We start from the raw sequence: 26,228 nt of genomic DNA, 5'->3' as shown, positions 1-26,228 counted from the left end.
GGTCTGTGGAGAAATAAAGCTAGGGAGAGAGTGATGGGGAGGTATGTAGAGAGAGAGAGAGAGAGAGAGAGAGAGAGAGAGAGAGAGAGAGAGAGTGTGGTAATTGTAAAGAGAGGGAGAGGGTAGATATAGAGTGGAGAGTAAAGGGTGAGAGAGAGAGGTACAAAGATAGGTCTAGAGCTAGGGGAGAGAAGAGACAGACATGTCTAGAGCTTCAGGAAGACAAAGAGAGAGAATTGTTATAGGAACCTTCTGATTAATGAAATTTGACAGTCTAAAATTTTATAAAATTTAGAGCTTGGGAGATAGAGGAGAGAATGGGATAGAGAGAGGAGGGGAGAGGGAGAGTGATTGGAGAGAAATAGGTCTAGAGATTGAGGGAGACAAATAGAGTGAGAGAATACTTGTATAATTGGGTTGGGGATATCCGCTAATACTTGAAATGGACTCCTCCATTTTGAAATGGTCTCCTCCCACCTCAATAAGTATCACACAAATACAATGATAGAAATTAGGGGAGAGTGGCCAATAGTTGGGTGGGATCCTATTGTGTTAAATACTTGGGGTTATATGATTTAGTCTTGCAATATTTATATTATATAGTATCAATAATTAGCTCACATAAAAATCAACAAATTACTGAATGTTTGTCAAGATAGACTCTTATTCGACATGAGAACTTATGAATTCCATATAAAAATAATAAATACATTCCTTAACAAGTGAACTTCATATAAAATATCATAGCTATTCAATATAAGTGTATAATTTATAAAATAAGATACTCAACCAAACAAGTAATTTATTTATAGAAAAATATTATTCATATGTACAACTATATTGGTGGTAATGTATATGCATTGGAAGACTTCATATTATATGTTTGTCCTATCACAAATATAAAAGGTAAACATAAAAAATACCTTTGTATAATCTTTTAAAGTTTAATATAAATTATATTTAGATAATAATGTGATTTTTCTATAACAATAAATAATAATTTTGTGTTCAATTTTTGGATCATTTGTGTTAGATATTAAGATTAGAGACAAAGATATATGATTACCAAAATGTATGTAACTATATTCTTAATCCAATAACAAAAAAGTATTAAGGTCATTTAAGTTGCATATAAGTTTTATTTCAAATAAGATTATGATATTGCTTGAACAAATGATATTTTTGTTCAACCATTATGAATTTCATGATTGCACAATAAATACCATGTATATTATCATAATATGTGAAAGGCTATTAAAAGGTTCTAAAATAATATAAGGTTGAATATAAATTATATTTTAAATAATAATGTAAATTTTTATAATATAAATAGTATTTTTTTGTTAGATATTAAAATTAGAGATAAGAATTTATAATTACCAAAGATATTGAGATCATTTAGATTGCATATAAGTTATATTTTAAATAAGAATGCGATAGGTATCATTCAAACAACAAATAATTTTTTTTATGTTAAATTATTAAAAAAATATGTGAAAGGCTATTAAAAGGTTCTAAAATAATACAAGGTTGAATATAAATTATATTTTAAATAATAATGTAAATTTTTATAATATAAATAGTATTTCTTTTTTAGATATTAAAATTAGAGATAATAATTTATAATTACCAAAGATATTGAGATCATTTAGATTGCATATAAGTTATATTTTAAATAAGAATGTGATAGGTATCATTCAAACAACAAATAATTTTTTTATGTTAAATTATTAAAAAAATTATAATCAAATTTATACAAATTTATGTTGATACTTCTCATTAGAAATGCTGATATGATGTAAATAATTAAATAGACTATATCATATTTTATTTTAATTCTTGTAAAATTTCATACCACCACCACATATTTCCAAAATCCCACACAACTATAGCCCCTCTTTGGGAAAGATTAGGTCCTATTATCCATAGGACCCCGTGACCCAAACAAATGAGTGAGTCTCGTCTCGACCATTCAGTGACTTTGGCACATAATATATATCAGGATAAGGAAATAAGCAAAACGGCAAGAACAGAAGCAGAAGCAGAAGCACTCCAATATGGCTGCTGCAATGGCAATACAATTGCCTCCTGGATTTAGTGGTATTAGCAGAGGAAGGGACACCAACATTCGCATGCCGCAGAAATTCTCGCTCATTCCCAAGGTATTAAACACCAATTCATAAGTACTCCTTTTTATATCGTAGCAAATCCTAAATGCCCTTTTCATACCTTAACGATGCGCTGTTTATATGTACACACGAACACATTTACCTTTGGTGGATTCTGCCTGTGTTATTTCTTAAATACCCTTGTTATATCGTAGCAAATTCTTAATACTTTTCGTACCTCAACAAAGCACTGTTTATATGGATATACGACCACATTTACTTTGGTGGATGGTTCCTGTGCTTTTGGGAGTTTCTCAGGGTTATTTGTTAACAGTTTACAGGGTTGGACATACGGTGTGCTCGTATTGGAGGAGTGGAAATCCCCAACAACAAAAGAATAGAGTATTCTCTGCAATATATTCATGGTATAGGGCGTACCACAGCCAGGCAGGTACTGCATGACTTGGGTATGGAGAACAAGGTCACTCGTGACCTCGCTGAGGAAGAGCTTACTAAAATTCGAGGCGAGGTCAACAAGTACATGATTGAAGGAGACCTGGTAATCTATTTTGAACTTAAAATGTTCAAATAGTTGCTTTTATGTTTATGGATTCAGTAAATTGCCTCGGTGGGGTAATTTTAGGCAGATATGCTATTAGGGGTGACTCTTTCCAAAAAATTACCAAGTGGGTATGTTACTTCATTTAATTTCAACACTTTATGTTGTCTTAAGATGATTTCAAATCTCAGGTCCATTATAAAATTTGATGCTTTTTCTTACAAAATGAAATGTGGTAGTAATTAACAACGCTTTTCTTGATAAACTGCATAGAAGGTATTGAAGTTTGTATCCCATGTTTTGAGTGAACTAAATGAGATAGCTCACTGGAAACATTGGAAGTGCTGGAGTTTCTATAACTTTATAGGTTTAACGGTGTAATGGTTTAGTATATATGTTTAAATTATATAAACTCGTTATTGTGTTTGTTGAATGATTATAACATTCGTCTGGAGATTAGAATAAGTTGAGAGATAAGAGCTTGATGATAGGGCTCTATTGAGAGAAATAGGATTACAGCAAACCAAGTTTTTATATAAATATTCTTGAACTTTGCATGGTTGACATGGATGTTTATTTGACAACATATGCTATTAGAGAATACTCTAATTTTGTGCAAGATATAAGTTATCTTGCCTAGAGAGTAGTGCAGGCTGAGAATAAACAAAATTATTGTCGAGTTTACATAAGATCAGAAAATACATAAAGAATTGTGGTGTTGTGAGGGAATTAAGACACTTCTATGATGTACTTAAAACACCCTAAAAACTTGTAGCAGTCTGAAGAAAGTGAAGCCCTTGTGAATGAGAGAGCTGTTTAAAATGAAGTATGTAGTAGACGGCGTTGGAAGAGATTAACCAGCATGGGCACAATATTTTTTTGCTAATAGAAGTAAACCTAAGTTACCAGTTTGGCTTCAGATTTGATGGTTGGGTCAAAAAAACTGGGGGTTGGTTCCCTTTGGGTTTGTCCGTACAAAAACATATAAAAATCAGAAATATATAGATTCTTGCAGCAGTAATTAAGTTCAAAATATACATCACCATATTAATAGTCAAATATTAGTCAAACTCAAATATCATGATATATCTTAAACTTTAAAAGTTATAAAATAATAATGGCAACCATCAACAATCAACCATCATTGATCAAATATCATCATCATCACCCATATTAGATGGTCTATGTTGCGGTAAATTAGAAGAACCACAAATAGTGCCTCCGGCAATAGCACTGGAACTACCACTACCACTAGCATTGGCACTAGCACTCTCATGCTCACTAGGCAACCTCAAGTGCAACAAAGTGGACAATGGAAGCATCCAAGTCAATACATAGTTCGATATACCACTTCTTTGTATTCACTTTGTTTGTGTGTAAGGAGCCACAAGTTTGAATGCATATACACCAAGTCCTCTGCCTTTTTTGAGTGTAGTCTATACTGCTTTATTGATTGGATGAAGAAGTATGTGCTTCAATTCCTTTTAGATGCAAATAAACTACCAACCTATTAAGACAAAATTAGAGAGTTAAGAGTTCCAAAACTTAAAAAATTCAAATATAAATAAAACTTACAAGAATTTTTCTTTTAATAAAACTTGAATAAAATTTTGATCGCAAGAGGTTGTAGGTGTGTGTATGTTTCATCATGGAAGTTTCACCAACTATGAGCATCGACCATATACTAGTCCCAAAGAGCATCAAGACTACAATCATTGGAGCATGCACAACCCATGAACTCAGCCCTCACTGCATCTTTGTGATGTCCCCATCAACTGCAGACAAAACTTGCAAAAGAATAGATAGTCCAAGTATGGTATTGGCCAAAGGGCGTGAATGGGATATCACAAATCTTACTCCTATACAATTGTTACAATATTCACATTAAACATCATCGATAATAATCAGTGATCCCGTTTAAGGACATATTGGATCTTATATGTAATCGTTGTGGAAGGAAGGTGCTATTTCATGGGTCGGGCACTTTAAGAATCACAGAGTCACTTCCTACTCAAACACCGTTTAGAACAATTCTCATGAACTGGCCAAAGAAGAGTATTGAAGTATTTCACGGAGATGAGAATGATCATTTAAAAGCATCGTTCGATTGTGAGTAGGGACTACGTTAGTAATGGATATAAAGATTGAGGCATCGATTTGCCTAACAAATCATAATTGACCATATGGCAAATAAATTAGCAAACCGACCCTAATTAAAGAAGACTAAGGTATTATTTACTACGTTGGGAATTATATGTTGACCAATCAGACTTATGTTTATATGTTAGAAAGAAACAAATAGTATACAAGGCAGCAACAATTGGGTATATAACAAAGCAGCACTTAATCATGAAAAAGATGGCAATAAAGCATAGAGTGTAATATTGTCATGTCCATTGGGAAGGAATGCCTCCTTTGGGACATTACAAATATTAATAAAGACATGTCCATTGGGAAGGAATGCCTCCTTTCATTGAATCGCAACCCTTCTTGAGTGACTTAAAGATATAAAAGACGATTAAGAAATGTAGAAGGGATTATTATGGAAGGGAGATAATTCTGGCACAATTATCAGTGAACAAATTGGATACAGCAGAGACAATCTTAACATTAATTACATTGCACTAAGTACAGAAATATAGGTCAAGACCCTCTCGCATACATCTAAGTGTTGAATCAAAAACCTCAATGATATCAGTACTGATATCATCATCTTATAAGTAATATCAATGGTGTATCGAATCTATCATTCTTACGCTGATTAGCATTGTTTATCATTATTTTTAAGTATTATTAGAGAATTTTGGTGGAAAGAAGTCTATTGCAATTGATCTTTGAAGTTATTGTCCCTATTTCCTATGTTTTAACATAAGGGGATGTCACAAGTGGTATCAGAGCAAACTTTCCTGCCATACTATGGACTATTAATTAATGCAGAGAAGGGGAAACAAGATGGGTGAACAGCTAAGCAATGATTTGAGAGCCTTTATGGAGCAAACAGCTCAAACCACCTAAGAACTGATTAAACAAAATGAGAGAACCAATCAACTTCTCCTTCAAGCTATACAATCAATCAGTAACAATCGGACTAGACCCCACCAGAGTAATGAAAGGGACACCAATTCCAACCATTCAGAAAATAATCATAATAATAATACTTACAATATGAGGCCAACAAGACCCTCATTCCTACCTAGAGAAGACTAGGGGGAAGAAGGAGAAGAAGCAAACGCACGACCTATGGATAATGTGGATGCAATCCTAGAAGCATATTCTAGACTTGACGCGGAATTAAAGGGGAATGTGTCTTTTAAAGATTATTGTGATTGCAAATTGAAGGCCATCCCTAACATGAAAAGAAAAAGACTTTCTGTCAAGGATCTTAAAGAAAGAATAAGTAAAATAACTCTCCCTACCTTTGATGGATCCGGAAAATTTTTGGCATGTTCATGGGTCCAAAAGCTAGATACTAACCTATCACTAAGCCCCATGATCGAGGAAAATGCAATTAAATCTGCAGTGTTGCACTTGATAGAAACTGCCTATGAATGGTGGCACTATGGTCTTATCACCCAAGGCCATCAATACATAACCACTTATGATGAGTTTATACAAAAGATCATCAAGAGATTTGACCAAAAACATCCACAATGGTATTTCAAAGAATTAACTCAACTTAAACAACAAGGGAAAGTAGAGGAGTTTGCCACTGACTTCCAAAAGTTGGTTGTCATGGTACCAAAAATATCTCAAGAGAGACTCACTTACCTCTTTGTGGAAGGATTCAAAGAATCAATCAGAAACATAGTAAGTGCCATGGAACCAACAAACCTGGAAGAAGCCATTCAAAAGGCCCTAAAATTTGACACCTCATCTTTAAAAGAAAGGTCTAAAAATCTTACATCTAAGTATTTCCATAAGGAGGACAAGCATGAGGGAATATTTCTTTCTCAAGCCACTCGAGAAGAACTTAGAAAGAAAAGACCATGCTTTAAATGTGAAGATCCATGGAAGCATGGGCATGTTTGTAATGAAGGACATCAAGAGGAAAAGTTGTGTTACAAGTGTAAAGATCCTTGGGAGGAGGGGCATGCTTGTAGCCAGAGTAAATGTAAGAATAAAAGCTTGTGCTATTGGTGCAAAGAAAATTGGGAGCCGGGACATAAGTGCGAAAGAAAAGGTGAAGGCCATCGTACAGAAGTTATACCCCATGAAGGGGAAAACCCCTGCAAGAAAACAATATATGATGAGGGTAATCTTAAATTCCTTCAATCAAAAGAGGATGAGACAACAAACAAATGGAGTTTTGTGGATGAACAGATTTAGTGATCATGAATACATACACCTAAGGAGCTCCAACAGCAATGAGTAAGAAAGGAAGAGAGAAAACTGTCTTAAAATTACACAATTGTGAAATGTATAAGAAATCCATGAAGAATCTATTGAGCAAATTGTCATGATAGTAATATACGGAAGTACAAGATGGGAGAATGGTGATGAGGTCCTCCTCTAGGTAACCCACCTCATGGTAATTGACCGATGGTCCCATGAGGCCAAGGGGGTGTAAGACGGAGTCCACCACTCTTGGACTTAGAGGGGAAGGATATTTAGGACACCCTAGTGTATCCTTCTTGACTCCATCATAATTGATTATTAACAAGGGGATAAGGATGGAAGTGATGAAGGGGAACGATGATAGGATACCTCACTAAGTAGCCCACCTCATGGTAGTTGACCGGTGGTCCCATGAGGCCAAGGGGGCTTTGGCTTTCACTCCGCTCTTTGGCCTAGGGTAGAGCTCTTGGACACCTCATCATTCCTCTTACTCCCATTTTCTTATGATTGAGCTCCTATAGGAAGTTGGGCAAGATCCTAGTCAAGTTAATTTATGATTAATTATCTTTCTTTAGAAATTTATATTATTAGTTCCAATGGTTTCCTAACTTAATGCAGGATTTCAAACAAGGTTTGACAACATGTGTATTTGTTGTACGCTTCGTGCTTGCATATATTCATACGTATATTTTAAGTACTTGTGTATACTCCGTGTTTGCATATATTCATGTGTATGCTTTGTGTTTTCATGTGTATGCTCCATGTTTGGTTCACACTTGATATAGGAATAACTAGAACGATCTAAACTACATTGGAGATCATAGATGTGTTTCATGCTTCTAATCCTCACCTTAATATATGTTTAGTTTACCCTCGCTTTGATTCAGAGATAAATCCAAGACATCGAGCGAACATTGGAGACAACCAAATGAAATGAGGAATACAAACTACTGAGGATTAGTCTAACGTCTCTCATTGCTTGTGGGCAAGCAATTTCAAGGAGGGGAGACTGTGATGCCCCCATCAACTGCAGACAAAACTTGCAAAAGAATAGATAGTCAATGGTATGGTATTGGCCGAAGGGGGTGAATGAGATATCACAAATCTTATTCCTAGACAATTGTTTCAATATTGACATTAAACATCACCAGTAATAATCAATGATCTCGATTAAGGACATATCGGATCTTTATATGTAATCGTTGTGGAAGGAAGGTGCTATTTCATGGGTTGGGCACTCTAAGAATCACAGAGTCGCTTCCTACTCAAACACCGTTTAGAAGGATTCTCATGAACGGGTCAAAGAAGAGTATTGAAGTATTTAACGGAGATGAGAATGATCATTTAAAAGCATCGTTCGATCGTGAGTAGGGACGATGTTAGTAATGGATATAAAGATTAAGGCATCGATTTGCCTCGTAATTGACCATATGGCAAATAAATTAGCAAACTGACCCTAATTAAAGAAGACTAAGGTATTATTTACTACATTGGGAATTATATGTTGACCAATCAGACTTATGTATATATGCTAGAAAGAAACAAATAGTATACAAGGCGGCAACAATTGGGTATATAACAAAGCAGCGCTTAATCATGAAAAAGATGGCAATAAAGCATAGAGTGTAATATTAATAAAGACATGTCCATTGGGAAGGAATGCCTTCTTTCATTGAATCACAACCCTTCTTGAGTGACTTAAAGATATAAAAGACGAATAAGAAATGTAGAAGGGATTATTATGGAAGGGAGATAATTCTGGCATGATTACCAGTGAACATATTGGATACAGCAGAGACAATCTTTACATTAATTACATTGCACTAAGTACAGATATATAGGTCAAGACCCTCTCGCATACATCTAAGTGTTGAATCAGAAACCTCAATGATATTTTGTACTGATATCATCATCTTATTAGTAATATCAACGGTGTATTGAATCTATCATTCTTATGCTGATTAGCATTGTTTATCATTGTTTTTAAGTACTATTAGAGATTTTTGGTGGAAAGAAGTCTATTGCAAAGTCTATTGCAATTGATCTTTGAAGTTATTGTCCCTATTTCCTAAGTTTTAACATAAGGGGACATCACAATCTCGCATGTCACAACCAATGAAGAGTCTGCGAAGTGTTGCCTTGTAACCTTGAGCAACTTAAGATCTCTATATGGGGCAACTCTTGTGACAACAGAAAGGAGCTGAGTACTAGAATATTTGGGACTCAATGCAAAGGCAAGAAGATGCAACAAAGTGGTCATCTTGTTTCATCTCTTTACAATGATTTCGTGTAGTTCTTTGAAGAATTTTTCTTTAGAATCTTGCTCTTTTGCATTTATGATGACTTTCATATTTTTAATTGTTGAGTTGATGCCATCAAGTAGCTCACTCAAACAAGGCCTGTCCATGTCAATATAATGGATCATGCTCAATATGGGTTCAATGAAATTGAGGAGACACTCAACACAATTCCACCAAATGTCATCTAGGATCATTTGCTTAATATTTGTTGCCTTTGTAGTGCTAAATTGCCTCCATGGACCAATTTTGGCTGATTTCCTTGTTAGAAAGTGCCTCATAAACCTTCACAAGTCATCTCAACACAATTGTGTTGGAGGTAAAACAGATCTCAGCAACCTTTTTGAAAATTAAAATTAAAATGTTTACTAAAGTGAAACATATTTATAATTTAACTTGCCTTCAGCAACTCTAATTTCGAGAATGTTCTAAATATGCCTTGTGATGTATGGTGGTTGGTGAGGAACATTTGGATCTCTGTGGCCTTAGCATATACTTGTTTGATCCAATAAATTTTGGTGCCAATTTTTTGTATCATTAGGTTGAGGGAGTGGACAGCACAAGGTGTCCAAAAATGTGGGAATAACAACACTCAATCAATAGCCCAGCAGCCCTACAATTTGTGGCATTGTTTGTTATAACTTGCACAACATTTTAGGGCACACTTCCTCAATGAATTGAAAAAGAATATTAGCAATAAATGGACCATCTTTCACCTCTCCTTCACAATCCATTGCTATCAAAAACATTGCCTCTTTAGGGGACACTGCAATAACATTAATCAATGGTGATTTTTTGCATCTTTCCATCCATCAGAAACGATGGACACTCCCATTTAGATCCACGAATCCCTTGTGGGCTTTAAGGATTCCTCTACAAATTTCACCTCTTTATCCAATAAGGTGCTACGTGCCTTTTTAAAACTTGGGCACTTCTACCCTTTTGGAGCCTCATTAATTGATTTCACCATTTTTTTACCAATATGGTGAGTGAACAACATTGAATGCCGATCCATTCACATAGACACATCTTGCTATGTCTTGATTGGCAATTTCTCTAGACTCTTTCTGAAATGCCTTTTTCAACAGTCCCTTTGATCTCTTATGTATAGAGATCGCAGGTTGTTCTTCGGTTATGGACAAAAATAGATGGCTCTTTGAGTTTTTGTAGGTTCAAAATTAGAGGGCAGTGGAGGGGGTTTCATCCCTTGAGATCCTTTCTTTAGCAAAGGATGATTAGATTTATGGCTTGATGCTTGGGTTTTTTTGCTTGCTTTTCAATATATGCCAAGACTAGCTCATCTACATGGCCTTTATCTTTTCTGCCTAGATAAAATTTGATTCCTAGTATAGGGATTTCGCACAAATGGACTTTCACTCAACTATATGAGCTCAAATATCTAACTGTACAATTACCTCAAATCCAAACATAACCTTCACCACCTAGAAGTTGTACCATTTCAACATATTTCCAAAAGGGGGAGAGTTTGGGTCTATTTTGAAGTGGGTTTGGTTCACAAAGCTAGAAATGGTTTCCATTGTAATACCTAAGATAATAAGTTCAATAAACAACACATTCAAAAAATTGAAACAAATGAAATTTGAAAATATTGTATATAAAAACAACTTAATAGTTAATTCATTTAAAAAAAATTTAAAAATAAGCATGTTTATAGATACCTAGAAGAATGAAAACAAACCAAAAATTTCAAAACAAAACTAGAGAGTTCATTTGTAAAAAAAACTTCAAAAAAAAAAAAAAACTTCAAAAAACCTACTTCTTTTGAAGAAATTTTCCTCTACTATCTCCTTGACAACAATGCTTGCAAATGTGTAGGAATAACACAACAACCAGCTTGGAGAGATCAACTACCAATCTTCAACTCTATCCATGCAATGGAAAACAAGGAAATAAGCTCAGCAATGGAGGAAAATATTTTTGTTTTTCATTCACAATATGAAAAATGAGTTTGGTATTGCCTTTTAGATGTTTTCTATGTCATATTTTAGGGTTAGGGAGGCGAATAGACCTTTTTGGAGTAAAAAATAAGTTAACAAAAATTAGAAAATCGGCAAATTTGGTGGAATGGCATGGCGAGTGAATGGACAAAATACATCCTGGGTTTGCCTGGGTCCATTTAGGTCAGACTCATAGTCTGTGGGCAGAACCCTGTCCAAACCCACAGTGGACCGGACCAGACCGTGAATTGGGTTTGAACTGTACCGGACCCAGTGACTCCCAGCAGTGAACCAGTAACACGGAAGTAAACCTTGCCTTTCACAACAACAACAAAAATGTTGTGCTGAATTTGATATTTGCGGATTAATTGGCTGTAGATCAAGTTAATTCAGTAACTTTTTTTCCATTGTGCATTATCTGACAAAAAAATTTCAGCATATGCAACACATCATTGTTAAGCATCCAAAAACCAGCTCCTATAAAAGGTTAGGTTTAATAATTTTTCTGTTGTTCATTAATGTATTTTTGTAGAGGTCATCTTTCTGAGTCCATTGTAAATGAGATGCATTTTCAAAGTAATCAGCATCCTTATGAACCTTTATGTTGAAGGAGGGAATTTTTCCATGCAGAAGACAAGTGCCAATAACTTGTTTGATGGCCAGGATTTCCACATGTGGCAAGTTAAGCTACAGCTTGCCTAATCAAAAAATATCAATGAGATTTTGTTGGTGGAAAGACACTAAAATTGCAGAATGCTGGCAAGACTACAAAGTAGACCATGAAATATCAAAAAGATATGAGTGTAATTGGTTTGGGGTTGTCTGATGTATATTTGCATCAAATAGATCCTCCAAAATTTTCCAAGATAAATTCCATCACATAGACCTGTCAAAGACTCAAAGTCTTCTAAGGTAGATTGGGATTGTCTTTAGTAGTATGTTCGGATCACAAGCTACTGGTGCAAAGATGAATTTGAAGCAGAGATTGTTTAAGACAACATTGTTTAACCGTCAACATGCAAGTAATTTTTGTTCTTGAAAAATTAATTAGCTGGAATAAAAGCTATAGTAGATGATTATGCTTAAGGAGCAAGTCTAATCCAATTTGGGAAAACAAAATCTCATCCTTGATCGATGAAGAGATTCGAGCTAAGAATAATGACTTGTTTAAAGAAGAAATTATGGTGGTTGTAAAAAACAAGCTTAAAATTCTTTATTCTCAAGTACAAGATAGACATCAAAGAATAGGTTTGCGTGATTCTACTGCAAGCAACAGGGTTATATATTGAACTCTCTACAAAGAGCAATGACTAGATAGATGGATAGTTAAAAGACAAGGCTTTGCTCATTGGTGATAACAACAATGAAGGTTATGATTATGTTGCATGTGATTAATACCTTCCCCATGAGCATGGTGAGGATGCATATGTTTATTGAACTGAACTATTGATTTGTCCTTCTGAATAGAATTCATTGTTGTTTAATGAGACCTAGCTTCCATTGATGGTGAAACTTTTGTAGTGGTTCAGTGAGGCCAATTTCCACTGAGGTAGCATAGCAAGGCTCACTCTCACTTATGTTGTTTTGGCGAATAGTTTAGTGTGTCCTTGTTTGCACATAATGTTTTGTTGTGATATGTTGTGTGAGCCCCTATTCACCCAATTGTGTGTATGTAGGACTATAGGGTGTGTCTCAATTCATGTCTTCTTGGGGAACTGATGAGTGCATCCTTGATTATCATTTGATTGTATCTATGTTGGACTTTTTGTTTGTCCCAATCCCCATGCATCTTTGGACTGTGTTGTAATAAGGAGAAAGTGTTGAAATATTTATTACAACATATGTTAACAGTGTAATGTTTTGGTATATAAGTGGATAGAGCACACAACCTAGATATTTCCAAATATATAATTTGGAATTGGGACCCATGAAAAACATCCAACAGTAGTATTGTAGCTCGTCTTTTTAATGTATGATAGTAATCAGTGAGTATAAGATGAATGTAGTTTCAGAGTTCTTGTAATTTTCCCTTACTCCATCAGATTTCGTCAAAGTGATTTTACCTCTGTATCTAGGTGGAGCATAGTAGCATTATTTGGAATTGGGATAGACTTGGCAAACCAGAAATATAGATAGAATTCAATTACTTTGGAAAAAACTTGAGAAACTATAAAATGCTGAAATATGATAAAAATAGGGGGATATTGTTATATTTGTTATTTCAAACCAAATGAAGGGAAAAAATGTTGTTTATCTATCTTGCCAACCTAAAACAATTTTTTATATTTTTCTGCTTCTTAAAACTAGAGCAAAGGTATTTTTGCGGCAGCCCCCAACGGTGTCAAGGGGCAGCACCCTAGGCACATTTCATATTGTGATATAGGCAGGATTGAGGGGTACTACCCCATCATCAAGCCCAAATTATAGCCTCCAAGGTAACGGGGACCTTCATGGCACATACCATTTTTTATAATTTATTAGCTTTTAACGATGCTTAAAACCCTTCAAAAGATACAGGCATTGAGGCCATAGGTGCAGCAATTCAAGTTTAACAATCATGATTAATGAGTTCTCAAAATTTGTGACCACCTTTTGAAATACAAGTACAAATATTTAGAGTGCACCTGTGCTTGAGAAAACAAATCTTAATCTGCAGTGTTAAAAGAGGGGAGATTTAAAAAATAATTGTTTATAAACTATAAAGAAAAATCAATTATTTTACAATTTTTGAATGACTTCTTGAAAATTGTACGCAAGTTTTCAAATACAAGTTCAAATCTTTGGAGTGCACTTGTGCTTGACAAAATCCAAATTTTAATCTGGAATGTAAAAAAGAGCAGAAATTGGCTAGCATTAGAAAGGGCATTTTCCATAAGTTGGATATCTTGAAGGCTTATGACAAAGTTAATTGGAATTTTCTCGGATAGAATTTGAAGGAATTTGGGTTTAGCTATGATTGGAGAGCTTGGTTTAAAAGATGCTACTCTTTAATAAGCTTTTTGTCCTATCAATGACTGTCAAATGTCACTATCGAGCTTCATGGAAACTCCCTTTCTCCCTACTTATTCATATCATGGTGGAATCATTAGGTAGGCGAACTGGTGTCCTCAAGGAAAGAGGAGTTCTTAAAGGATTGCGGGCTTTATCAATGGGAAAAGACTTCTCATCATCAATTGTGGATGACAAAATGCTCTTTGCATCTCTATTGATAAAAGAATGCCAAATTATTAAAGACCTATTCAGAGATTATGAACAGGTTTCAGGTCAGAAATTTACTAAGGAGAAATATTAAGTTTTTTGTATGAACTTGAAGGATCAGGAACAAGACTTTATTTGTAGATATTTGTCCTTCAAGAGAGGACCCTTTCTTGATACCTACCTCAGATTTCCTCCATTTGGAGGTTGGAACAAGAAGCATCTTTGTACTCTGATCCTGGACTGGCTTAGTCAGACTACGAGATGGAAAGGAAGATGGCTAAGGGTAGTGCTTCTAAAAGCAGCTATCTAGATCATTCTTATATATAGTTCTCCCTCTTGTTAGCTCCCAAAAGGATCGTCTCTAATATTACCACTACCATGAGGAATTTCCTTTGGAAAGGCACTGGAGTTCATTCCAAATATCCCCTTGTTGTGTGGAAGGAAGTTTATAAAGCTAAAAATGTTGGTGGTCTAGGTATCAAGCATACCCTTATGTTCAATCAAGCCCTTCTATCAAAACTTGTTTGGAAATTTATCTCTGATATAGAGACTTAGAGTTCATTCCAAATATCTCCTTGTTGCGTGGAAGGAGGTTTGTAAAGCTAAAAATGTTGGTAGTCTAGGTATCAAGGATACCCTTATGTTCAATCAAGCCCTTCTAGCAAAACTTGTTTGGAAATTTATCTCTGATATAGAGAATTAGTGTGGAAGAGAAATACTTGTTTGGTGACAATCTGATCCTCTTTATCGAGAATAATGATGTTCCTAAAGGATTGGCCATATGGGAGAGCATAAAAGAGGTCAAGCATGTCATATGCAGGTTCAACCTCTCTACCATTCAAAATGGCAGAAATATTGCCTTTTGGGAAGACACAAGGATTGTTGAAAAACCATTCGAGTATCCTTATCTTTACCCTTTAATGACAATGTCAAGGACTTCTAGGATGAGGTGGTGGAACTAGAGAGTACTTTTAGGAGATGACAACCTTTTCCCCCTCTTGAGGGTGCCTTGTGAAAAGTTAGGAAAGGAACGTTTCATTATTTTCCACAATATTAGGCATATTTGGAGTCAGGAGGCAGATGGTTTGGGATTTGACATGCACAGTTCAGGTTTTTATTTAATCAAAGATGGGTGCAACAAACTTTCTCAAATAGTCTATCAAAGCTGGATTAAGATTTGGTTGTCTTTCTTTGGATTCCCTATCATTCTCGAATGCTTACTCGGAATTAATTGCAAAAATGAGGCTTCTCTAGACCTAGTGAATGCCTTTTGTGCTTATGTCATGAGGAAGAGGGTGCTCACTTCACCTGTCATTGTGACTTTGTAAAAGACAATTGGAGTAGAGCTAAACTATCGATAGTTTTCATATTAAATGGGTTTTCCAATCTCCCTTAAAGATGTATTTGATGGTTTAGCAAAGTCTGGTGGCTCTGAATAATCTTCAAATTCTTTGGATTATGGTCCCCAGTTTTATTATTTTTAAAGTATGGTTAGAAAGGAAAAGGAGGATCTTTAACAATATGAGTAAATCCAAGGATCAAATTTGGAGGAAGATTAGAGAAGCATGTTTCAACAACTTGAATATTTTGCTACTTTCAAAATCTAAATAGTTGGATCCTATGGAAATGGCTATCTTGAGAAACTGGTCAGAGGTGGGAAATTTGGCTGATGTCTCTCAACCTATATATGGAAGGGGACTGTAGAAGAAGTATTATGAACGATCAGATGAACAGTTTGAATGAGATTGTTACCAATACAAGAGACCGTGAAGAGATGAGGCATTATCTTTGGACACTATTTTCAACACTAGAATTCTAGCACCAAAAATACGTGCTCAGCTTCGTACTATTGAAGAATGTTCAGCTATAGGTGCGAACATCCCGAACATTAAAGAGGAGGATGACTCCAATAGCAATTCCTAAGTTTCTCCTAGTGATATAGTTGTACGTTTTCTCCTGGTCATCTTGTCTCCTTGTAACTAGCCTCTAGCCTCTTTGCAATATGAATAAAAAATTTAATTTTATCAAAAGAAGTAGAAAAGAACAAAAATTTAAAAGACTTGTTTATCCAAAAGCAAATCATGATTTATTTGAGTGCAATTTTTTAATAAACTGTGATTTATTCACAAGTAAATCACTAATTTATTGGCATTGGGAAACATCTCCACGAACAATAAAATGTTAACCTGAAGTCATCCTAACTGAAAGTAACTTTAGTTCTAACTAACTGACCACTCACCCTCCTTATCCCAGTCCACTACAATTCTAACTGACTAATAGTTATGAAAACAATACCAAACTAAATCATCGGTCAATTGGAAGACACGTAGATACAACCACCTTATTCTAAACACAAGCATTCCTAATTGAAAACTAAAATTACTACATACTTTCTACTCCTACATTGCCAAAAGATAAACCTACCTATTGGTTGAAAAGAGGACGTGACAAACCCTCCTTTCCTGAATTTGCTTGCCTTAAAGCAAGACAAAGCTAAGATATCACCCAACTCCCTCTGGTGACAGATGACCTATGAGTGATACCTCATCCTCCACTCTTTCATTATCAATATCATCATTATCCACACTTTGTACTGCCATGCATAACTCAAGCTCTCCATTTTCATCAGAATACACTGCAATCAAATGTGTTTATCCCTTTCCCAAGCTCCCATGTGCTAGGTCCCATGGCTTCTTATCACAAACATCTTCCATGTCAAGCTCTAACTTCAAATAACTACTTCTTTTATCTACTTGCTTGTAGTTACCATCATTGTCTGCATTCAAATGTTTAGAAAACATCCAATAAGGGACAATATCCAGTACACCTGCATAGATTGCCATCAGTTTGGGCTTCAACTTCGTGAAATTGTGGATATTCGGGTGCTCTAGAAAGAGCTACAAGTGTACCCTTGCTAGTGCTGGTATTCTCCTCCGTCAACTACTCAGGTTTGTGCTCAACAATTTGCTCCTCTGCTACCTGCCGCTGTTCTAATTCATTGTTTTCATAACCAATCTCCTCATCATTTTGGTCAAAGTGGTTGAAAATCCTCTGCAAGAAAGTAAATCTTGATAGTTCAGTACCACTGACTGATTTGAATGAGGTGTTCTGGTTTGCTGCTGAAAATGGGGATTCCCTTTGTGCATCATTATCTGGAGGCATAGTGACATGATTTGGTCCAGGCATTTGCATACTCTGGGCAAAGAGATTAATGAGTTGTTGCTGACCATCCTTGAAGGATCTCATCAAGTTGAAGAATTCTTGCTCTATCCTCATGTGCGATTTTTTGCTCTCCTCCGTCAGTCACTGTCATGCAATATTGGTATCTGATTTTGTTTTGTTCTATTCCCTTTCACAGGCTGGCAAGATCACAGCTTTAATACCACTGTAAAAGCTCAAACTAAAAACATACAAAATAACAAATCCACAAATATTATAGCAAACAATACTTATTTTTTATATTTCCTCAAAACAGTTCATAAGCATATAGATATTCATCAAACCAATACGCCTTACTAAACACACCCACATGCAGAACTAGGCACTACTCACATTCTAGATGTCAGTTTGAGTGTGTATTTGCTGCTTAAGGGTTTCCATCCTCAAGAAGCCTAATCTCTGCACCTGAAGGATTTTGTCTCCAAGCAACATTTGCTGAAACACGAAAAAGAAATGACTTTGTTTTATCAAATTTCAAGTGTATTCCATCTATTTAATTCTGCTTCTTAATGGATGGCAGTTGACTAAAATGTTCCTCCCTAAATTGACAATAGTTAATTGGCAAGGCTATTCCTAATTTAACTGATCCTGACTGAAAGAAACTTCAGTTCTAACTAACTGACCACACACCTTCCTTTTTCCTGTCCACCACTGTGCTGACTAACAGGTACGGACAGGATGAAATCAACTCAAAATGCAGCCGCTCTAACTGAAAGCCTCAGTCACTGCTCAGTTGGAAGACACCCTGATACAGCCGCCTTATTCCAAACACAAACATTCCTAACTGAAAGCTGAAAGTAACTACATATTTGCCACTATTACGCTCCCAAAAGACAAACCTAGCTACGGATAAAAAAGGAGACATATTGCCATCCAGATTTATTTGCAATTTTTTAATTTCATCGATTTAATTACCAGTCTATTGGGCATTGGGAAATGTGCGCATGAAGAGGGAACAAAGTTGGCGATCCACTTCAAATCAGATTGCCATCTTTCCTGTACACCGATTGACATGCTTTTTTCCGGATTTCTGTCTCTATGATCTGGAGTTCAGGATTTTTCTGGAATTGGTACAAGGCTATAGATGGTTCCTATGTTTTTGGCAAGTGTAATGCAGTCTCACTAGTTTAGTTATAGGGCAAATCCTCTTGTTAGAAATACAATGCTAGGCTATTAATCTTTTACTGTTTCCATGCTTGGAATGATTAGTTATACAATTAGGCGGGATTCTCGAGTCACCAGGATCAAACCAGTTTATGTCACCTGCTGGAGAAGTTCTCAGCATCCAAGCTTCAAAAAACATGAGCCCTATTTCTGTGCTGATTTCAGCATATTGGTACATTTTTAAAAATTTATTAGGCTATTAATCTTTCACTGTTTCCATGCTTGGAATGATTAGTTATACAATTAGGCGGGATTCTCGAGTCACCAGGATCAAACCAGTTTATGTCACTTGCTGGAGAACTTCTCAGCATCCAAGCTTTAAAAAACATGAGCCCAATTTCTGTGCTGATTTCAGCATATTGGTACACTAAATATTGTTTCAATTTTAACTCCTTTATATTCCCAGTAAGTGTTTATATCCATCTCTATTCCTCGCGTTTTCTTTATCTTGACCTGTGATCGCTACTGGCTGGCTGCCGAATCTGTATCTCTATCTCCAATCAAAGCATAAGTGCATCCCCGTTTCTTGTCAAGGGAAGTGTGTCTTTCTGTAAAAAGTAATCTCCTAGTCCAATATGTCCACACTCAAGTTCATATTGTTTGTATATGTAAAGACATAATATTTCTCTTACAAACATTTTTTTTATATCCTTGTCCAAGAAGGGCTCTGCTCTATTTGACATAATCTTTCTTAGTAATTTATTAAATTATTTTTTATTAATGCTTTTTGGTACTAAGATGGGTGCTCTTATGTTGCGATTGTGATTGAATTCATGAATTTGCAGCGCCGATTCAACAGTCTTGCCATCAGGAGGTTAATTGAAATTCGATGCTATAGAGGACGGCGGCATCAAGCAGGTTTGCCTTGCAGAGGGCAACGAACTAAAAACAATTGCCGGACATTAAAAGGAAAGAGGTTTGCGGTAGCAGGAAAGAAAAAGGCTCCGGGCCCCAAATAAGCCTTGATGTTTTACCACCTATGGTGGAGTTTGTAAATTTGAAATTTCCCCGAGTTTATTCCAAAGATCAAATCAGAAAATTCTATGTTTTAGCAATCTCATTTAGATATCATTGCTTATAAGTTAAACACGCAAATTTTTGTATGAAGTTGGAAACATAGCCTTCTGGTTCGTTCTTAATGTCACCCAGTAATAGAGCAGAGTTATGAGTTGTAATATGAACTTGTTTAAATGTTTAAGTTTGAGGAAAAGCTATAGATTTGATGTTACCTATAATTATTTTTAGTTAAGAATTATTTTATATTAAGTAAATTATTTTGAAACATGCAGAAGGTAATATATTAAATATCTATAATGATTTTTAGTTAAGAATTATTTTATATTAAGTAAATTATTTTGAAACATGCAGAAGGTAATATAGTAAATATCTATAATTATTTTTAGTTAAGAATTATTTTATATTAAGTAAATTATTTTGAAACTTGCCGAAGGTAATATAGTAAATATTTTTTTTAGGCAAACAAAAATTCAGCTGATATCAAATGATTTATATTTTTTAAAAATATTTCTTTTACAAATACTATAATATTATAAGTTTTAATAAACCATTTATATTGAAATATCTATAAGAGATAAACCAAAAAGTATATATTTTACTAACATGATAATAATAACATACATCATTAGATAATAAAACAAAACAAAACTCACTTAACAATTGATATCCAATATATTGTTTCCATTATAGCAAAAATGTATAATATTGTTATCTAAAACATGAAGATAAAATTATAATAAAACTTTACAAAAATGTTAATGTCCTAATCTTTCAAGCACTTGTATTTCACATCTAAAATATGCACCTACAAAAACAAGAGGGTTCATTAACATAGTGTGAATCACTAAGATCATGTTTGTTGGACAATAATTTGATATAAAAATATAATAAATGGCATGTTATTAGAAGTAAAAATTAAAAAAATACAAATAGATGGGGTGTTTTATTTATTCACATTAATATGGTTGTTAACAAAGATTGCAATCCTTGTATAACATTAGACATGACAAACAAAAATCGCTTTTATCATTCACTACATTGGTGGTAACAACCATAATAGGTGATAAGAAGCCCTATTTTAATTATCATTTGCCATATCTGTAAGATTAAACTTAATGCCATGTTTAATAGAATTTTTTTCATCATGCATCTAAGATTAGGCTACTTGTGCTAGTGCAACATAGATGTCACTTATTGCTTAAGGTTCCAAAATTTGTACATTGCCTCCCTTCTAAGTTTCTTGTGGCTATCATAGAGGTTAAAGAGATTTGTAATAATTTTGATCACAACATTGCACAATTCTCATGTCAAATCTACTCATCTTTCTTGCATTAACATGGGTATTAGCATGGATTATCCGGAAGCCCTAATGACTAGTATGTTATTTGTTGGATATAAGATATTTTGTAAAAGAGAATTGCTACACCCTTAGATTATAACATGTATTGGAATATGTGATTTCTATTTATGGCTCACATAACTCTTAATAGTCATTTATGGATCCTCAAGTATAATTATTGTAAGCTAGGTTAGCCTCATAAAAGTTAAGAGTGCTAATTGTATTATTAAAAGCTTGATACAACAAAAAGATAACTACTTTATGCAAACAAAATTTCAATATAAAACAAGAGATTTACAAGATAGAAATGAAGAATATATTTTAAACTAAAATCAAAAGTTGGTTTAAGTTAAAACTATAGAGGGAATAAAGTAAATACTAACCTACAAAAAATATAAGGAATAAGTCTAATTTTAACTACAAATAAAGATACAAATGTAGAGAAACTCGACATCAGATGTTGAAGCTCTATGCATTGACATCCTCATGTAGCATTGTCGTCCTTTATTAGTCGTTTCAAAACTTTTCAAATTGTTCAATACAGAGATGAGAAAAATAATTGGGGCTCTTTGGGGATTTGCCCCAATCAAACTCATGTTTGGCTCTTTTAACCTCCATGGATAGCCAAAAGGAAAACATCTTGTGTTCTTTGAATGCAAGATAAAATATTTCATATAGAAATATCAAAATTTATTATTAAACACTAGATTGAGGCGGGTTTGAAACGTAAATGTAAAACTGCACAAGCATGAAATTTTCAACACTACAATAATATATATGAGGAAGTGAGTAGTAGTTAAGCATTGTATTGCTAATTTTGTTATTTAAAACTTTTGAAGGTTGCCCCCTTGAAGTGGATTATAATTATCAAGTATATGCATCTTATTTCTTGTTTTTTTTCTTTTGTGCGATTAATTTTATTACAAGTGATATTAGAGCATGTTCTTGGCACCTAAAAAGAAAAAAACAGGGTGTATATTTTTCTTAAATTTGGAGGGTTGATCGAGTGTACATTGTAGCAATTGGAGTCCAAATTTAAGGTAGTTGGGAGCATTTTTTAAGAAGTTATTATGAAATTAGGGCTTTTACCAATTTTGCTTTTAAGACTACAAAATATTGGATTTCTTGGAGGGTTTTTTTTCAAAATGAGGATTACAATATATTAAGTCACAATAGCAATTTCAATATATTTAAATTTGTTTTGAATTTGTGAAAAATACCTAGATGAATTTATCAATCAAAGTTGGATCAAAGGTGAAATTCTAAATTGTCAATCTTCAACATGACAAAGTCAAAAACAAAAGGTTAGAGAAAAATGCATACATGCTAAGTAAAAAATGTCTAAAAGATGTTATAGGAAGTTAGGTTTTGGATTTTGTGGGGCTTTAGACATACTATTTTCTTCATTGGGTGACAAGTTTTACCTGCTAGAGAAGAATATGCAAAATATCAAGTTTGACATAGTCAAACAAGGTGATTTGGATAACATTAGTAAGAAGTTGGATATTCTCTCAAACTTGGTCAATAAGTTATTGGTTTCATGACCAACTTAACAACCCCAAGGTGGATCTATGGGACAACCCAATTTGGATCTAAATGTAGCACAACCTCAACTCATGGTCAACATTAATTTTGAATCTCAAAATGCACTACCAAAGGTAGATGTGTAAGTTCAATGGCAAATATCTACACACTTGGATAAATCAAATGGAGAATACACATTAGATCCCATGTGGGAAAAAGGTTACAAAGACTTCCTTATATTTAGATAAGATTTCTTACGAATTTACTGATAAGACATTAGTATCAAGTATTCATACAATTGTCAAAACATAAGAAAACAAAAAAAAACAAGACAACAATCAACCACAAAGAAAACACCAACTATTATACAACTCATGCCAATTTTACAACAAGAAATTGATTCACTTTTTTTAATTTCTAAAATAAAACCAACAAACTCCCCATAATCTTATATGATTTATTAGGTGTTATTTTGATTGAAAAATATTGTTTCTAGTCAAATTATCACTTTTTTTTTTAATTCACTAGTTGTATTTCATGTTTTTCATTTGATTACACTTAACAATAAGTAGAAAAAAGCTTGTCGTTGTGTTGATTTTAAAAATAGTTTATATCCATCTTTTTAGAATAAAATATACCATTTTTCATGCATGCAACCATAAAACTAATAATAATAATAATAATGAGAGAAATTTGAATGCCTCCCGTGTTTGCATTCTATTGTCATCATTTTGATCCACTGTCAATACTATATATGTTATTATTGAATTGTGTGTAAGATTATTCTTTTATGTTGGCATCCTTGTTACAATTATATTCTTTTGATCATATGGATATTGCATGCTTATCATTGCAGTGGCCTATACATGTAGACTCAATAGTTTATGATGCTTATATATATATATAGATTCTAATCATGTTATTATGAATTGACTGTGTATTATGTTGAACCCAATTGAGGAATATTGCCCTGTTCTTCATTTATGTTGTTTCATAGTCCAAAAAGTCAGAAAATGACTAAATGTTTCGAGCATCGTAGTTCAAGTTTGTACCTCACAAAGTTGTTGAGTGTGTGAACAAGGCCTAGTGCAACCCCAAGCCCTGACCTCCAAAAGTGTTCTTTACATACTTAAAAATTTGCCTAAGTGCTTCATGCTTCAAGTTTTGAGGGTGAGCCTTCAAAAGTTCACTTATGAGAAAAGTATAGTGTATCCCCGACCCACGAAAGCCTTTTCCTTGCCTTAAAATTTCTAAGTCTAGCAAGTTTTGAGAATCAAACTTTCTAACTTCGAAGTTCCTCTTGTGTGGAAAATATATCAGTGAACCCTAACCCCCGATCCTCAAAAGGGAATATTTTTGGGCTTGCAACCCTAATAGTTTTTGGACATCAGACGTCAAGCTTCCAAGGTTCGAGTTTCAAACTTAGTAGGTCAAAACCCCGACACCCGATCCTCGATTAAAATATTCAAACGTTGAACATTGGAGGTCCCAAGTTTTCAGACTTCAGGCATTGGGCCTCCAAGGTTCCTTGTCAAACTTCGATATGTTGAATTGCAACCCCTAACTATCCTTCAAGCATCAAACTTTGAGCGTTCGAGGATTGAGTTCCCTTCTATTTGAGACCAAGGTAAGGTGTACCCTTAACCCCCAAACCCTGACATGAAGTCCTATGTTATCTATTTGGATACTGATTTTTACCCTATCTTTGAAAGGTCATACCTCCTAGCTCGATGATTGAAAATTGATCTTCCATACCTCATTGGAAAGAGATCAAAGAGATCTAAAAGCATTCTCTTTAAACACTACCTTTGGCAACAATTCTAATAGACCAATGAAAGTTTTGACCCCAAATTATACTCTAGAAACCTCCAAAAAGGCCCCTAACTATTCTTCAAGCATCAGACTTCGAGCATTCGAGGATTGAGTTCCCTTCTATTTGCGACCAAGGTAAGGTGTACCCTTAACCCCCAAACCCTGACATGAAGTCCTATGTTATCTATTTGGATACTGAATTTTACCCTATCTTTGAAAGGTCATATCTCCTAGCTCGATGATTGAAAATTGATCTTCCATACCTCATTGGAAAGAGATCAAAGATATCTAAAAGCATTCTCTTTAAACACTACCTTTGGCAACAATTCTAATAGACCAATGAAAGTTTTGACCCAAAATTATACTCTAGAAACCTCCAAAAAAGCAATTTTTTGTGACATAAAAAATACCTATAAAATTATATCCCCTTTAATCTATATCTCATTGATGAGGGATCCTTCTTGGGATTACAAACACATTCAACATTGATAAAATGCTCTCTTTGGTCTTAAAGATAATTTGGCAATTGCAAAAAAATACACCAAGCAACAAATTGACCAACATTGTAGTGAAAAAGCATTTTGATGTTGGAGATTGGATTTTCATGTGTTTGTAATCATATAAGTAGTTGTTCTTGAAATAGAAGGATAAAAAAGATTTCCCCTAAGTATTATGGCCTTAATGCATCCAATAGAAAATTAGAAGAGTGGCATACTAAATGAAGTTACTTTCGTTGGCAAAAATGCTTTCAAACTTCTATGTTTCCTACTTGACGAAAGTTATTGAGCAATTAATTTTAACATATACAAAGTTACCAGAGCTTGATGAGGAGTGTAGAATAATTTTGTACCTTGAATCATCCTCTACACACAAAGAGGTTGCACATGAGAATGATTACAGAGTGTAGACACCTAAAACTTGCACAACTAATTAAATGAATTTTTATTCATTTAATCATCATTTATTTGCCTATTAATTAGACTAAGGTTTAATTAATATCCCTATTCTTCCAATCAGCCTATTAATCAAATTAAAGATTTGATTAAAATCATTTTCTTCTAGCCTAACCTATTAATTAAACTAAAGTTTGATTAAGTACCCTTTAGCCATTTAACCATTTAATTGAATAAATCTTATTTATTTAATTAAAACGCCCTTTTCCCTTTAAATTGAATTTACATTTGATTAAAATTCCTTTGCATATAAATAAATCATTATTTATTTGTGAATAGTCCCCCCACTTGCAAAATCCTACAAATGCAAGTTGCACCCCTTTTGGCTAAAATAAATCTTTTATTTTATCTGAAAATGTCTATTTCCCTCCACTTGCATTCTCCTACATTTTCCATTAGCATGCTAATATTCTTCTAGAACCCCTCTAATCCCTCATTAACTAGCCCATTTCCTCTAATCATTTCACATCCCTAAATTTGGGGGAGTCACTTCTCCAAATTTGGAGAAAATCTTCAAAATGTGTTGAAGACTCTACCTTCTTCAACAAGTTAACTTGTTAAGTCTTCCAAACTTGTAAGGTTATCTAGCTTTCAACAAGTTAACATCCAAAGTCTTCAAAGAACATTTAATGCCTCTTACAAGACATCACCCTAGCCCATGATGGTTGTCCCTTTGGCCATCCCTCAACTTTGCACAAAAGTTAAACTCTTGGACAATAGCATGCTCCCTTGGATAAGGGCATTA

General features: G+C 34.3%; 1 protein-coding gene across 1 annotated transcript; it reads left to right on the top strand.

The window, feature by feature from the left end:
• Positions 1–1,957: 1,957 nt before the first annotated feature.
• Positions 1,958–20,015, top strand: LOC131036849 (small ribosomal subunit protein uS13c). Its single transcript, XM_057968840.2, has 3 exons — positions 1,958–2,162; positions 2,443–2,667; positions 19,624–20,015. Exons 1-3 carry the CDS (start codon positions 2,058–2,060, stop codon positions 19,795–19,797), a joined length of 504 nt encoding a protein of 167 aa, XP_057824823.1. The 5' UTR covers positions 1,958–2,057; the 3' UTR covers positions 19,798–20,015.
• The last annotated feature ends 6,213 nt before the right edge of the window (positions 20,016–26,228 follow it).

Source organism: Cryptomeria japonica, chromosome 2 (assembly GCF_030272615.1).
Source record: "Cryptomeria japonica chromosome 2, Sugi_1.0, whole genome shotgun sequence".
NCBI classification, from domain to species: Eukaryota; Viridiplantae; Streptophyta; class Pinopsida; order Cupressales; family Cupressaceae; genus Cryptomeria; species Cryptomeria japonica.
Note: the sequence above shows the minus strand (reverse complement) of the source record. Positions and strands in the feature narration are given on the sequence as shown.

Excerpts from the sequence above, each read along its gene's own strand:
- LOC131036849 (XM_057968840.2), top strand. The coding sequence starts at position 2,058 with ATGGCTGCTGCAATGGCAATACAATTGCCTCCTGGATTTAGTGGTATT. Across the intron at positions 2,163-2,442 it reads AATTCTCGCTCATTCCCAAG|TTTACAGGGTTGGACATACG; the intron begins GTATTAAACACC and ends ATTTGTTAACAG. Across the intron at positions 2,668-19,623 it reads ACATGATTGAAGGAGACCTG|CGCCGATTCAACAGTCTTGC; the intron begins GTAATCTATTTT and ends ATGAATTTGCAG.